This window comes from Dipodomys merriami, unplaced genomic scaffold, assembly GCF_024711535.1.
Source record: "Dipodomys merriami isolate MVZ:Mamm:240054 unplaced genomic scaffold, mDipMer1.0.p SCAF_133, whole genome shotgun sequence".
Lineage (NCBI taxonomy): Eukaryota > Metazoa > Chordata > Mammalia > Rodentia > Heteromyidae > Dipodomys > Dipodomys merriami.
In genome coordinates this window covers 347,127-362,749 of record NW_027202638.1, presented here as the reverse complement: position 1 = coordinate 362,749, position 15,623 = coordinate 347,127, and the positions used below count along the sequence as shown (strand labels likewise).

The 15,623-nt window shown below is 43.8% G+C and overlaps 1 protein-coding gene and 1 long non-coding RNA gene across 4 annotated transcripts in view; one reads left to right on the top strand and one right to left on the bottom strand.

The window, feature by feature from the left end:
- The window catches only part of LOC138825045 (uncharacterized), a 188,955-nt gene extending 182,508 nt beyond the window's left edge, over positions 1 to 6,447 (top strand). For both annotated transcript variants that reach the window (XR_011371311.1, XR_011371312.1), the window contains exon 5: positions 6,256 to 6,447. This is a non-coding gene — a long non-coding RNA (uncharacterized lncRNA). The remainder of the gene's footprint in view (positions 1 to 6,255) is intronic.
- Parva (parvin alpha) overlaps positions 1 to 15,623 on the bottom strand; it is a 146,188-nt gene that overhangs the window by 68,941 nt on the left and 61,624 nt on the right. Inside the window, exon 1 of one of the 2 annotated variants that reach the window (XM_070019401.1) lies at positions 144 to 315. The exons of the other annotated variant lie outside the window; for it this stretch is intronic. Within the exon in view, the coding sequence (XP_069875502.1) occupies positions 144 to 171 (28 nt within the window). The 5' untranslated portion in view covers positions 172 to 315. Of the gene's footprint in view, positions 1 to 143; positions 316 to 15,623 lie in introns of those variants that run through there. 2 annotated transcript variants of the gene reach the window in all.

The window sequence follows — 15,623 nt, the reverse complement described above, 5'->3', positions numbered from 1 at the left end:
AGCTAGGCAAACACAGGTCAGATGAGTATTACCTAGACACAGACAGACACACCCTTCAGAAGCAGAGGTCCCCATCACAGAAACAATCTCCAGAGATGAGCCAGGAGCTGGCCAACGGATCCCCAATCCAGACTCAGACTTACCTTTAGGGCAAAGTGCCCCACAGCCCATGGTTTACAAGTGCAGGCACAGTCATGGTCTCTTCATCCCAGAGCTGCCCTCTTCCTGTGGCACCCCACAGCCCTCTGCTCTCGGAACAGTCTTCACAGGCCAGAAGGGCTGTGCAACTACAGGATCTGTTCAACCGTTTCCCAAGGAGACTGCTGCCTGCTCAGTACGACTCGGCACAGAGCATCAGTGGAGAACAAGTGGCCGCCTATATAATTTAATAGGATGCCACTTGAGACTCATAGACCTGCTGCAAAGCAGGCGGGATTCTGACTCCTGCCTCATGGCAACCTGCAATCTAGATTGCCTGCTTGTCTCTGCTCCCTTAGGGGTTTACTTCAAGTGACCAGGCAGTGCAGGCAGGGTAGAGGCTGGGCTGCCACTCCGAAAGGGGTCAAATACTGGAACCCAGTGAGTCTCACCTAAGGGGTCCTAAAAATGTCTTAGCCCATACACAAACACAAGACCACAAGCCTCAAGTGTGGCAGAGGCAAGTTGTGGGTATAGTTCTTAACCCTTGCCAGCCCTGGACACGCAGTGCTGTGCCCTCAGTTTTCTCTGCAGTGTTGTGAGTGACCTGACATATCAGGAGAGAGACACGAAGCTTACAGTTAGACAGTGAAGACATGCGAGTGCCTGTAGACACACTGGTCAGCACAAGTGTGCAATCTTTTTTTCTTCTCTTATTTTTGAATATGTGGCACTGTGGCCTTTGAGGTTGCTAGTTGGCTGGGTTAATGTAAAGTACTACCCGGGGAGGTGAGTGCTGGTACTGCTCCCCGATTCCACCTGCAGACAAAGCAGGGAGAGGACCAGTATGGCTGATGGAGCACCCCTGTGGGTACTCAGGACTGGCTTCCAGGGTGCTGCTCAGAGAGGATCAGCCCTGAAGGAAGTGGCTGCTTGCAGTCTAAATCCATCAGTGGAGTCTCTCTTCTGGTTCCTTCGGGAAAGTCTAGGTCTGACTGTTCTGAGAAACAATGCTGCAGGGTGCTTAAGTGCTCCCAGGCCTAGGAGCCGTGCATGCATTTTCAGGGTGAGGTAGTCAAATGAAGGCAGGGGTTAGGCTAAAGGAGCTAACACCTAGAACTTTCCCTCTCATCCTTTTTAGCATGTTGTTACCTCCAGAAGATAGATGAGGGCTTTTGAATGAGGGTAATGGTGGTGGCAGTAGGGAGGTAATATAGGGGTATTTCTCCTTTTTGGAAAAAGATAAAACTCTAAAACTCCCCTAAAAGCTACAGAAGGAGAAACTCTGGGATGTATTTAGTATAAGAATCCATGGTTATTTGCAAAGGGGCTCCTTTTAGAAGTACAACTGGGCTAGGGATGTAGTTCAGTGGGAGAACACTTACCCAACATGTACAAGGTCCTCGGTTTAATGCTTGGTACATGCCCCAAGAAACAAACAAAAATAAAACTGTCAACTTCAAGATCATCACCCAAGAAGCACAACATTCTTCAAAATAGCCAACAGTATATGCAAATTCAGCTAGGATATTTTGATTAATAACTACTATATAGCTGGAAGTAAGCAGAGCCCCTGACATGCATTATCTCATTTAATCTATGGAATATAGAATCTACAAAAATGAATTTATGTTGTACTTACTGCCTAATACATTAGAGTATGTAAAAGAGAAATCTAGAAATAGCACCGTAGGACTGAGCTAAAAGGTTCTGATTCACAGCAAAGGAAATCTAATTAAAGCATGTAATGTCAATTACTGTCATTCATAATCATATTATACTTCCTCAGAAATAATACAGATATAAAAGTCTAGAGTTACCTGCATGCTTGATGTAAATAAGAATACAATTATCTAGGTTCTGAAAATATCCAGATATCAGACAGGAAAAATAAAAAAAGTATCTCTACCTAGCGTTATGTGTTATCAAATTTCATTAAGTTGGGACATGAACATCTATTGGTCCTCTGAGAGCAGGTTGTAGGGACAATGGAACATGCCTGAAAGCCTGGGGTTTAACATGGTCATGAGTTTACAGCTACTAGAGATTAGATGCCTTACTTGTTGATGCAAGTTCCCTAAGAGCTCGTTTGTTTTAATTGGAGGAGGGGCACTGTATGGTAAAATATTCTTACTGGACAGTTTTGAGGTATGGTGAGTGACAGAATCACAGGAAAATATGGCAAAGAAAATATGGCAAACTAGCCAAGCCATAATCAGGGTTCAACTGGTCCATCCATTAGCAGCCAACATACTGATGCTTCATTCTATTTTATTTTTTGCTGGTTGTGGGGCTTGAACTCTGGGCCTGGGCGCTGTCCCTCAGCTCTTCAGCTCAAGGCGAGCGCTCTACCACTTGAGCTACAGTGCCACTTCCGGTTTTCTGGTGGTTTATTGGAGATAGGAGTCTCACGGTCTCTCCTGCCCGGGCTGGCTTTGAACCGCGATCTTCAGATCTCAGCCTCCTGAGTAGCTAGGATTACGGGCGTGAGCCACCAGCGCCCGGCTGCTTCATTCTTTTTTCCTTCAATCATGAAGTATATGTAACACACCCAGAGCTGAGCAGTGGGGTTGCTATGAGGCAACATGCTATGAGAAACAACATGACCCTTGTATTATTGGAGTTACAGTACAGTGGGAGAAATAGCCATTAATTTAAAAGCATGCAAATTCATAAATACAAGCTGAGTCCTAACTTCTACATATCTAAAAGGAGTATTAGAGCACTTCTATTCCACAAGGTCACACCAGAGATGAAATGATTAAACATGTATAAAGCTCTTGATATATAAACAATAAAAGTCTAAGCTGGGTGTCAGTGGTTGATGTTTATACAAGATACTCAGGTGGTTGAGATCTGAAGATCCTGGTTCAAAGCCAGCCTGGGCCGGAAAGTATGTGATACTCTTATCTCCAATTAACCACCAAAAAGCCATATACTCTCACACACAATAATAAAAATTCTGCTACAACTATTACCATTCTTATTCCCAATGAATGGTTCTACTAGTCACTGTTTTGTGGGACTCTGGGCAAATTACTGTTCTCATGTCCCAGTCTTCTCTTGCTGTTCAATTTTAGTAAAATAAGATAACAACATTCCCTAATGGAAAACATGAAGTGAATAAATATGCAGAACGGGTTTGGGAGGATGCCTGGCACGCAGTAAGTGTTTGATAATGTTAGTTGCTACTGGTGATAATTATTTTGCAAAAATCTGGAAAGGAGATTGTGAAGACATCACATCAACTCATAATGCACCACAATCTAGTTCAGTGCTCCTTAACAGAGGCACTGCTGACCTTAAGACTGGGTAATTCTTTGATGTGGGGAGCTGTCCTGTATACTGCAGGACATTAAATGACATCTCTGGTCTCTACTATAAATGCCACTAGCATATCTCTGTCTCCCTTTCATGACAACCAAAATTGTCTCCAGACATTGCCTAATGTCCCCTTGGTGTGGAGATGGCTTCCAGTGAAAACCATGGATCTGGCTGGAAACTATAATATTCTAAGAGGAAGAAAGAAAAAGGAGTGTGGAAATCCTGGCTAGAAGAGCAACAGTAAGACAATGAAGAGAACCCTTCTCAGAAGCCACCAGAGGTGGCTAATACAGAGCCTTAAATGGTGCTCTAAAAGTCTATGACCTTTTAAAGAAACATAAAATCTCTTTATTGAGATTTAAAATTTCAAAACAAATTAGACATCATGACTAAACTCAAATTAAAGCCACTATAATATATGGAATATGATTTTCTGTTACGTACAGTTCTCTCCTCTCACCAAAATTCCGATAAAGCTTCTTAGCTAAATGTCAACTCACACTGATTTAGATAAGCTGGAAAGGGGCAAAAAAGAAGAGAAGGGCAAGACGGGAAGGGGAATATTCAGGAAGGGTGAAGAACAGGAAAGCATCACCCATTGAAAGTCTGTGGAGATGAGTCCTAATGTTAACCCAGAGGCAGTGAATCTTCTTCCAAGATGGACAAAACCCGGTCCGCTCTGGTTCCCAACAGCTGTACCCCCTCACCTGCCCTTCCATAGCAGGGATCATCTGATTTGTAGCTATAATTCCTCCTGCCTCAGTTTTCAGGAGCCATTTTAGCCTGGCGCTGTTGTAGGTTCAACAACATAATCAGCTCCTTGAGAATACCTCATTCCAATCACAGGCACCCAGCATGTTAGCCAGACTCGTATCAGGAAGCTTCTGCTTTGGTCCCAATGGGTGAACCCCCATTCAATAATCAACATGGTACTTCATTCCAAGAGCCCTGGGCAAACATATCTGCTCCTGGAAGGCTAAAACTTCAGAATGATCTGAGATTGCCACTTGTATTCCAGACATCGGAGCAACAACATCCCACCTGGATTTCCTGTGGCCACATTTGGTCTAGCCATTGGGATAGAAAGCTCTAACGTTGTCCTAGACAGTTCTTTGCATACTATTTCAGCATACTATTAGCAGTTGTCAGTGACCTATGCTGGTCAGACTGTATCTTTACCTGTAACATGCGTACTCATGGTCTTAGTGCACTCTTATTACGTGCTTGGAAGGGACTTGGTCCAGGTCCCAGCCCTCCCTGTCTTTTCTCTTTCTACTGAGGTCACTACCCATGCTACAGTATGGCCACACCACATACTAGTGTCTGAGTTTTAGTTATTTCTACTGCATAGCAGGAAAGTTAAGCTCTGCACATGAGACTCAGTCAGCACTCTTGTATACAAGGTACCCTGGCAGAAACAGGAAGGGAGAGAGGTTCTCCTGCTTCTCAGAGGTTTAATTGTACCAGACAGGAATTTCTGTACTTCATCCAATTATTTTAACTCTGAATAGTCTCAAGAAGTAGGCATCATCAGTCACATTTTCCACGTGAAGAGATGATGTTCTAAGAGCTCTCAGGGAAAGGTCTGAATAGAGATTCCAGTATTCGAAACCTGTGTTCTCTCCCTGTACAGAAAGAGGTCTTGGTGATAAATGTCCCAGAGGACTTTTTGTCCTTCCTGGCTTGCTTTGAAATTTTCCTTTTATACATTTTGAGAGTATACATGGCATCTATTTACAGGGTCAGTGACTGAACTTGGCTCTTATTAATCTGTCCTCAGTCTCCTCTCCCCAATTTTTTTCTACTATAAAAATTCAAATCACACAAATAAAATGTGGGTCTGAACAAACTCTGAGAGGATTTGGGTACAAAGAATTCCTACAACTGCTGTCCTAGTGAGCAAAACACCAATGGATCTTGGATTTTCTGGAAGGAAGTCAATAATGTCCAACCAGACTGAGATACTGTGTATAAGGCCCAGGGCTTGACAATGTGCCCTGTCCCCTCTTCCCTGCTGGGTATATGATGCATGCTGGAGATAGCCTGCAGTGGGCTGTACTCCAGACCTCTCTGGATGCCTGCCTTACAAGAGAAATGTGGACTAGGTATTTGCCAAGTTCACTTTTATGTAATGAACTCTCTTTATCTACCTCTGCTTTTATCTTTAGAAGATTAGTATTTAAGGCTTTAAAAACATCACAAAATATATAGTACAGATTCTATAACCTTTTCCTTGAAGTGAGGGTGGGTTGTTAGATTGATTTTTACATGAATGGAGCTGAAGCAATTTTATAGTCAAGTATAAATAGCTCTATTATAGACACAGAGAAAAGAGCCTGCCACCTGGTATAGCCAGGTACTCAGGTATTTATGAGTCATATTTAGGACAGCAAGAGAAGAGATGGAGCCAATGCATGCAACACAGCACTGGAAGCAGCTCCTCAACCCATAAGGGGATCTGCCTAAAGCAGCAGCCAGCATTTGCCTCTGAGTCTTAACTACAGATGTATAGGATTCACAGTCATGTACTTATTTGCTTCTATTCTTATGGAAAACTTAGTTCCAGTCAGAACTTCTGAAATCAGCAATAAGAAGGGAAAGGTGGGCAGATACAGTCCTGAGAGTCAATGTACACGTGAAAATGGAATCAGTTAATGAGGGTAGGGGTAGGGTCAGGAGAGATGGAGAAAACTATGCAAGGGATTATATTGGTCAGGATGCATTGTCCTCATAAACTGACATGTTGAACTGAAACCCCTTTGTACAACTAAAGATAATGTATTTTTTTAAAAGGAAACAATGGACCAAGAAGCACAGAAGACAATCATACCATAGAAGCCCAAGGAACTACAAAATTTGGATTCTTATCTAATCTTCAGACTTGGACAAAACTAGTTTTCACATGACCAGTTATTACTGCTATAACCTCTTTTGTCAGTTAGCATTTAAAAATCTATCTCTCCATGTATTGACAAATTGTGCCTGTCTGGTATTTTAGTGATAATAAAATATTCATTTATCCTAACCTATTACAATATATTTAAGCCATCACACAATTGTTTGTAATTTGGGCTGCTTCAATCTCTCTCTCTCTCTCTCTCTCTCTCTCTCTCTCTCTCTCTCTCTCTCTCTCTCTCTCTCTCTCTCTCTCTCTCTCTCTCCCCCCCCTCATATTATTTCCTTAGGTTACATTTCCAAAGTAGACTGAGTCAGAGTGGAAGTTTGGTTCTGTGATCTTTTTGTATAGCATAACACTGTTTACTAGGAGGAAAAATGAAAATCTAATTTGTAATGCCTTCTTAAAAGTCTGAGTGCATGTTTTCACAAAACTCTTCCCACATTAGAATTTATTGTTTTTATTTACTTTATGATGGTATAATAGGTGTGATATAGTAACTCACAGTTATCTTCACTTGAATTTATTTACTTTTCTCTCTCAGATTTGTTTACAGTGAACATTTCTCTTGGTGTGAATTGTCTACTTATATCCTTTGACCATCTGTCCATGGAGGCTTAATTATGTCCTTTCAGATTTTTACAAAACTCCCCCAAAGTTCCTGGATACTAAGTTTTTAGCCATCATGCTTATCTCAACTATTTTCCCAATCTATTTCTTCTCATTCCTCGTTTTTGTTTTGTTGATTTTCTTTATACTCCAAAAGGGTATTTTTTAAAAAAATGTAATTGAACCCATCAAACTTGTCACTGATAATTTCTTCAATTGCTTCAATAGTCAGAAAATTGTCTTTCCTCAACAATTGGGATAAGTATACCATTAAAAAAAATTAGCTCTTTAAACCATCTGGCATTTGTTGTGGTATAGGGATACAGTGACCATATTTTCTGAATCAAAAATTGGAACATGTGATCTGACAAATGCCAGTGTTCTTATGGGTAAAATGGGACAGAATATTTGAAATTGAGACTGTGCTGGAAAATTGAGGACATATGGCTCCCATATGTATGGAGCAAGCTGTTACTTTAAAGGTACAGTGCCAGGCCCTGTGTTTCTCAGCTCCTGTCAGTTCTAAGAAAGAGAGATTTGTAGCCTAAGACCCAGGGGCTCACACGTGGCCTATGCGCAAACGCACTAGATAGAAGAGGCACTAGATAGAAGGTACTAGATAGAAGAGGACATCAGTAGATCACATCCTAGAAGTTAGTTAAGTTTCAAGAAGCCCAGTGTTTGTCCCTGCTCCCTGCCCAGAAGGGATTGCATCAGTGGGCACATTTGCCCTCTGTCCTCTACTAAATTAAGTCAAGAAGTATCCCCAGAAATCTGGGTGCAAGAGGAGGAGAAGCAGTTTGGGCTATTTGTTTCCTGATCCCTTTGTTCTGGGGTCACTATGAACAGAAGACTGTGACTGATTTATCACTTTCTCTACCTCTAGATCTTTGTCTCTTCGGGCCTACGAGTAATAACGTAGTTGCTGAGTATACTAAGCCTACTCTTCTGTAACCAAACCCTTTACTAAGCTATATTCAAGTTCTACAGTTTGATGTGCGTTTCTTTCTGGCATGGACCTTGACGAATGTGTCCAAATATCCAAGTCATCTCAGAAAACAAGGATAAATATGATCAGAGTTAGTTTTCCATAGACCTGGGACTAAGTTGGATCTGGACACATAGTGGTTAAGTCTAATTCCTTCTAGAAGCAGAGCCCTCCCTCAGACTACAGCCTACTTGACAACTTGGCCAGCCCCTTCTCTGGAGGACAGGGCACACAGACTCTACCCACGGACTACAGAACTGCTCTGTTCTGGGGAGACCACCACACGTAGAAATCCAGCTGCTCTTGAAATCCGCAATTTCCTTTCCTGGCTGCTTTCTGTTCCCTAGGCCCCAGCTAAGACCCTTGATTCCTCAGGTTCTTCTATGTGGCAATAGCTACAGTGGGCTGAGTGTCATTATACACAGAAATCAGTTCGGTTATCATAAGCACTAGGTGGAAACTTTGTGTGTGTCCTGCTTCTTCACACCTGTCTTTAGCATCTACCCATTACTGTGGGCCCTTTGGACTTGGGCTTATGGTGCTCTTTGAAATGCCTTGTGGTATTTTACCTCTTTAACCTCTGCCCCGGATGCTACTTCTGTACCTTACCATTTAGCCAACACTAAGGTGCCCCCTTTCCTCCAATGTAGAAACCATAAGCAGGAGGGCTCTAGGGAGCTGAAGCCAGGTTCTGTGCTGCAAAACTATGCTGTCAAAGAAACGTGGCAAACAGGAATGAGGCACTGAACAGGATAATGGGTGCCTGGACAACAGGCAAGTGGGTTGTCAAGGCTTCCCAGAAGTCCCAGGATTCCACTGAGACCTCAAAGGTGGGGGAGAGGACACATGCCCAGAAGTAAGGTACAGGTCTGAGAATCAGCAAAGGTCATTACACTAAATCACTGCCAGGTGAGCACATAGGGGAGGGACAACAGAAATGGTACCACACCTCCTTCCATCCAAACACCTATATGTTCCAGTCTGGCATCCACTAGACTGCATTTCTGAATGCTAGGCCTAGAACATGGAGAACGAGCATTAATAAATGCTTTCCCCCTCTCCACCACCAAAAAATGAACCATCTCAACAGGGTGATTACCAGAAGTCAAGAGTTCCATTTTCTATCTGTGATATCTACATTTACAAGGAGGCTGCTTATCAGAAGTCTAGTTAATACTTTAAAGCACCCCAATATACCTTCGCAAGTTGCCCTGTTGCTTTTGGAAACCCCCTTTATGTCACTTAGGGGCCACAAAAGTCTCCTGCCTTCTATGCTCCTGAAGCTTCAGGAGCAGGCTCTTTCCCCACAAGTGCTCAGACCTGGGCCTAATGCTGGCTCTCTCAGTGGGCCAGTTCTCAGGCTGGGCTGCTGCAGGCTTACCTTGTGCCTGTGCCCATCTAAGCAGCATGGGCTTCTTGTTCTAGGCCTGAGGTTTCTGTCATCCTTAAGGCTGACCCCTCTGCCTCTTCCAAATAAGCTTGAGCTCCAAGAATTGCATTTATTGACCTTTAAAAAAAAAACTGTCTTTTGCTCCATTTCCAATATCTATAATGGGCTCCCTGGATCTATCAACCCAGATCAGAGTTTCAATTTCATCCTATTAGAGCTCAGAACACTGTAGTTGAGTCATTTCCATTTGGTAATGCTTGCTATACAACTCATGTATGTACAGTATTTAACCTTATGACAGCTCTGCTAACTAAGTACTAGGATCTCCATTGGACAATGAGTCTCCAAAGAGTTAAGGAATCTGTCTGCTTCCATGACCCACCTGAGACCCAGAACTTCCTTATTTTCACACATAGCTGCATCCTCGTTTTTCCTAACTTGCTCTCAAGCCTGGCTGCTGGTGTCTTGTCTCCATGTTCTGCCCTGGTCCATGCATCAAGCAAGGGTTTGGAGGTAGGCTGCAAGGAAAGCCCCTTCCCCTCGGAATCTCTAGACTCACGAGCTTAACAATTGGATAAGCTTAATTCTTCAACTTGCCGGCAGTTCTACCCATGGCAAGCTTCTCCCCACCTCCCTCTAACTTACCTCATGCTATTTTTTGACACTCGACTATTACTATACATGTTTTCAAGTAGGCAGTGAACTGGATAGCAATTCCCTATCTCCGATTTCCTACAGCGCTGTGGAAAATTGTGTTACATTGGGCAGCAGGAGGAAAAAAAAATCATAAAAATGTAGTTGTTTTTAATCTCATCCTGCCTCCCTCAGCAGATTTGGTCAGTCAGTGACCTCTCTCTGAATCATGAAAAGGCTTCAGAACTTGCTCTGATTTATATCTGCAGGAAATACTTCACTCTGCCTTACATTTTTCTCTTAATTACAAAAAAAAAATATTCTCAAACTATAGTTTATTCCTTTCTATACAGAATTTTTTGATATTACCTCAGGAAAAAAATATACACCCTTAATAGTTTTTTGGCTTCGTAAGTGTGGATTAACCAAAATCACCCATTTCAACTAGAGCTTTGAGGCTTTCGGCCAATTAGCCTCCATGTATTCTGGGAGATTGCACTGGGCGGCCCTCGGCTGTCAATTAAGTCATGGGAAAAGGCTCAGGATCACCAGTGATCTCACTTGGAGAGCAATCCTTAAAGAAAAGCATTAAAATAAAAAGTTTTCTACCAGAGAGTTTAGAGGCAAGGGTCCATTTTCATTATTTTTGGCATCTAAACCTTGGCAGATGGTCTAATCTCTCACATCTCTATATTGTGAACTTGATTCCAGAGGAAAAAGAAAGACCACATTTTAGTACAGGTCAAGAAGGCAAAGTTTATAACTTCATCCCCTCTGTGGCCCAAGGCTGGGCCTCTGTGGATTATGGCCATTATTGCTTTGGTTGCAACCAACAGACCTTTGCCTTTCCTGACTTATTAATTAAAGGAGAATGAAAAAAAAAATAGTATGGTAGGCAGAATCTGAAAATGGCCCCTTAAGATTTCCTGCTGTAATCCCAGGACTGTGACTACGATGAGACACCATGCCCTGACTCTCTTTGTGATCTGCTAAAAGATTTTGCAGCTGTGATCAGGGTTACTAGTTTGATTCTGAGTTACTCAAAGGAGATTAACCAGGTAAAACCTAACCTAATCACAAGAGCAGAGGTTTCTCCTGTGAGCAGAAGAGCAAGTCAGGGGGTACTGAGCAGAGGTTTCTTCTGTGAGCAGAAGAGCAAGTCAGGAGGTACTGAGTATTTGAGGGCTTTTTCATGCTGAAGGCTGCTTGGCAAGAGGCTGGGGATGGGTTTAAGAGCAGCCCCTGGCCAAGGCCAGCAAACAAACAGGGCCTCAGTCCTGCAACTACAAGGAACTGAACTGTGCCAACAACATGAACGAACTTAGCAGCAGACTCCTTCCCCAGAGACTCCACATAAAAGAGCCAAGCCCAGCCAACACCTGGGCTTCAGTTTCATAAGATCTGGGGCAAGGAGCACAGGTGAGCCCATCTGGACTGCTGGCATGCAGAAGACATAATAAAAGCAGCCAAGTATATAACACAGGGAAGTTGATGGGCACAGAAATCTCAATACAGTCAGGCCCTAGGGGGAAGGAGAGAAAGGGGCAAAACATTCTTTTTATCTCTGGATATACCTTCCTTCCTTCCCTCCTTCCTTGCCTCCCTCCTTCCCTTCATTTCCTCCCTCCTTTCCTTTTCCTTCCTTCCTTCCCTCCCCTTCTTTCTTTGGTGCTGGTCCTGGGGCTTGAACTCAGGGCCTGGGCACTGTCCCTGAACTTTTTTTGCTCAAGGATCATGCTCTACCACTTGAGCCACAGCTCCGCTTCTGGCTTTTTGATAATTAGTTGGAGATAAGCGTTTCACCACATTTCCTGTCTGGGTTGGATTCAAATTGCCTGAGCCACTGCTGCCAGCTTCCATTTCTCTTTTGAGTTTGGCTATCTTCTGATGCTTGCATGTGACCACACAAGGTTGCTGGCCCCATGCCTTGACTGACCTCATAGGGCCAGTAATGACCATTAACCAAGAAAGTCACTGTGCCCTTAGTTCAAATTCCTAAGAAAGAAGCTGGTTGCTGGTGATTCATCCTTCTACCAAATAATAACTGAGCATACACAATGCCAAATTGTTCTAGATACTGGAGACCCAGAGATGAATCAGAGAAAATCCCTCTTATAAGATACTTATTTCTTATAAGGGGAAAGACAATCTAAATTCATATGGCTAGGAAAACCAGAAGTGCTATTTGTAAGTAGGTGTTAACAGGTCTCTGGAGGTAGGGATTGGAAGCATAGGGAGAAGAAATTTAACAGAGATTTGAGAAGGACCCAGGTTATATGAATACCTACCTCTCAAGCAGAAGAAGAATCTTTAAAAAAAAGGAAGCAGAAGGTATGAAGGCTTTGGGGGCAGAAATGTACCTGGAAAGTGTCGGGGTGAGGGGAGAAAGCAGTGAGGGCACACGTTAGAGAAGTGTGGCATGGGGCCACAACAAGAATTGAACAGCTTTAGGGAGCTGACTATAAAGGGGACTGCAGTGCACAGATACAGATTGATTGGTCTTTGGTTAAGAATCTAAACAAGGGGGCTAGGAAAGTGGCTTAGTGGTAGAGTGTTTGCCTAGCATGCATGAAGCCTTGAGTTGGATTCCTCAGTACCACATCAACAGAAAAAGCTGGAAGTGGTGCTATGGCTCATGTGGTAGAGTGCTAGCCTTGAGCAAAAGAAGCTCAGGGACAGTGCCCAGACCCTGAGTTCAAACCCTATAACTAGCAAAAAAAAAAAAAAAAAAAAATCTAAACAAGGTCTAAAACACAGCTTCCCAAGCCTGCCCCTATAGCTGGGTCCCTGAGCACTGGCACCATTTTTCCCAGAAAAAGGGATGATGGTGAGTCAGGCTAGACACCTACTCCCAACATAGCTGAAGCCAAGTATGACTAATTCAGTCATGGCTCAATCACCTCCTAAAGTGGAAGCCTTAAGGCTATATCAAAAAAAAGGGTGGGGGGTGTGTGTCTCCAGGCAATAATGGGAGGTCACTGAAAAGGGGAGTGTCTGTCCCAGGGACTCCCTTTTGGAGACAGCTGGGCCTTCTTTCCATCTCTCCTGCCATAAAGTCTTGGGAAGAGTGAGAAAAATAACTAGACAAAGGCTGGTCCTATTTCCCCCATTCCTCCTCTTTTTCCTTGAGAGGATGCATTAGGGTGCATCAGAAACCATGACAGAGACTCCAAGATTCACTGTTCACAAAACCCTCTGGGATCATAACAGGTGTTTTCTTCTGCCACGTCCTCCATCCCATTGCTTTCCTTCCTGAACACTGTCTTGATTATGCATCCTCCTTTTCTTGGGCCGTTGCAACATCCAGAGACATGAACTATCTAGGCTCTATCATACCTGTTTTAACCTCATCCTTCCTCTGAAGTGGCTGGGCCAATCCACAAGCCTGAATGCCTCTTCTCTACGTTCTTCACACCCTGGAATCCAAATTTTCCTAGAATCAATGCAGCAACCTTTTTCTGAGCACCAGCTTTGTAGCACTGCATGAGGCAGGGGTGGTGTCAAGCACTGATTCAAACCCTAGTTCTCCCACTGACTAGTTGCCTTAATTTGAGCTAAAAATGAACCTCCCTGAGCTTTACCTATGAGGGGACAATAATACCTATCTTGACAGGGAGTAGGGATAATGTAAGTAAAATCTCTAGCAATGAAACTGGAGCCCAAACAGATGCTGAAGAATGAATAAATGACAAGGCTTGAAGTATAATTAATGTGTGGGTATCAATGGAATAAGGCTGGATGATACTTTGCAGAAGTTCAAGGTGAGAATGAATAGGAAGCAGAGCTCAGGCTGCCAGCTTCCTTTTATATTCATTCTTCATCTTCTCTCCTCTCCCCTATCTTTTGCTCCTCTATCTTGTCATCTCCTAGCAATGAAAGGTCAAGAGAGGATGGAAATGGGGTAGGGGAAATGGAGCATGCTCTTGAGTATGACTGGAAGAATCAACAGTCAGACAGGTTGTGCTGGGTGAGGTCTAGGATATGTCTTTAAGAATGGAAGATGGGCAGCAAGCAGCAGCAGAGCGAGGTTTCACAAGAATCATAGAAGAGTTGGTGAGATGGAAGGTGGTGATCAGGGGGGACATGTGCTCAGAGGTAACAGGGACCCCACTGTGGACCATGAGAGCAAAGTCATTAGTGGCACAGCTAAAAGAGTACAGAGGAAGTAATGGGACAGTGCGGCTGGTGGACAGGCAGCAAAAGGAGGCTGCTGAATTCATGAAGATAGAAAAAGGAGTGTGTGATGGAATTCAAGTGTCAAGCACCAAGAACATTCCTGATAGGGAGGGGAACTTTAAAGGGTATGGGAGAAAGTGGCCCGGAACTGGAAGTGCATATGGAAAAGCAGGGAAGCCTGGGGAGCAATGGTGTCCAGAGTCAAGCCTAGGTTTCTAGAGAGCATGCAAAGAGTGGGTTAAGGGATCCGGGATGGTGGGAAGTTTCTTGGCAGTAAAGCCAGGGCTCTAGAGGGAGGGAAGAGTGGAAGGGATTAATAGAGGCTTGGCAGGAAAGAGGGCAGCTGAACTTAGGGGAATAAGAAGACAGAAATGACAATGTGGCCAGAGCAGGGTACTCATTTCATGCCGGGCCCCACACCGAAGGAGGGAGGCAACCCAGCACCCACTTTGCAGAGACCACGAGCAGCCCATTCCCTGCTCGTGTAACTGGCCTTCACTGCCTCCAGCAGGCTTGCCAGCAGACACTGGTCACCTGATTGTAGTTCGAGCCACAGGCAGAGAGGCAGCAAGTGCCACCGAGAAGGGACAGAGTCAAAAGCCAGCTTGGTCTTGCCTATAGAACATGGAAGGAGACGAAGTCCAAGAAAAATCAAGAGACTTCATAAAGCCTAGTTTATTACTTTCCTCAGAGGATTTAAAAAGGTCTTTATGCCTTCATAATCCTAAGAAGCCCTCTGTAAGGGGAAACCCAGGCCTGTCTCAACATGCTCCTTTCTATGCTAGCCTCTCCTGGGTGCTTGATTCTTTTAGAAGGCTCAGAAAAACATTCTCGGAATCATGAGGGCCTAGTTCTTATAAACCTGGCCCATCCTGCAGCTGCAATAGCAATCTAAGCAAGAGGAATACACTCTTCGGGCTCTGCGATGTCACCCCTTGTCTCTGCTAGAGACTTCGAGGCCACAAATCTGTTCCATGTCAGCATGTGGACCTTGTCCCTGATGCCTTTCTAACCTGGCTGACAAATGACTCATGTGTTATGCTTTCATCACAATTTGAGAGTAGCCTACACACAAGTCTAGGGTACATTCACACGCACAACGGTGTGCTAAGGATGCGCTCAGATCTGAGCTATGGAGGTAAAAGCAAACTAGTTCTCACTGCCTGCCTCCCGTTTTTTTCTTCATTTTTTATCTGTGCCATCAGGCATGTTGGAGAGAGAAGGAGAGGCTTGGTAACAACAGCTTCCCCGTCATTCTTGGTTACTTACATCTGTGGTCAATTTTCTACACTTTATTCCATAAAAGGTAAACGAGGCACGGTACTTGCAACAGGATAATCTAAACAATATGAACCATGTTACTGTTAAAGACCATCTGGTTGATCACGCCCAGGCCCAGACTTTTAACTCCTTGAGGTAAGAAAGATGTCAAACCCAGAGAGGTCCAGGCTCTCTTCTGGTCTCTTACT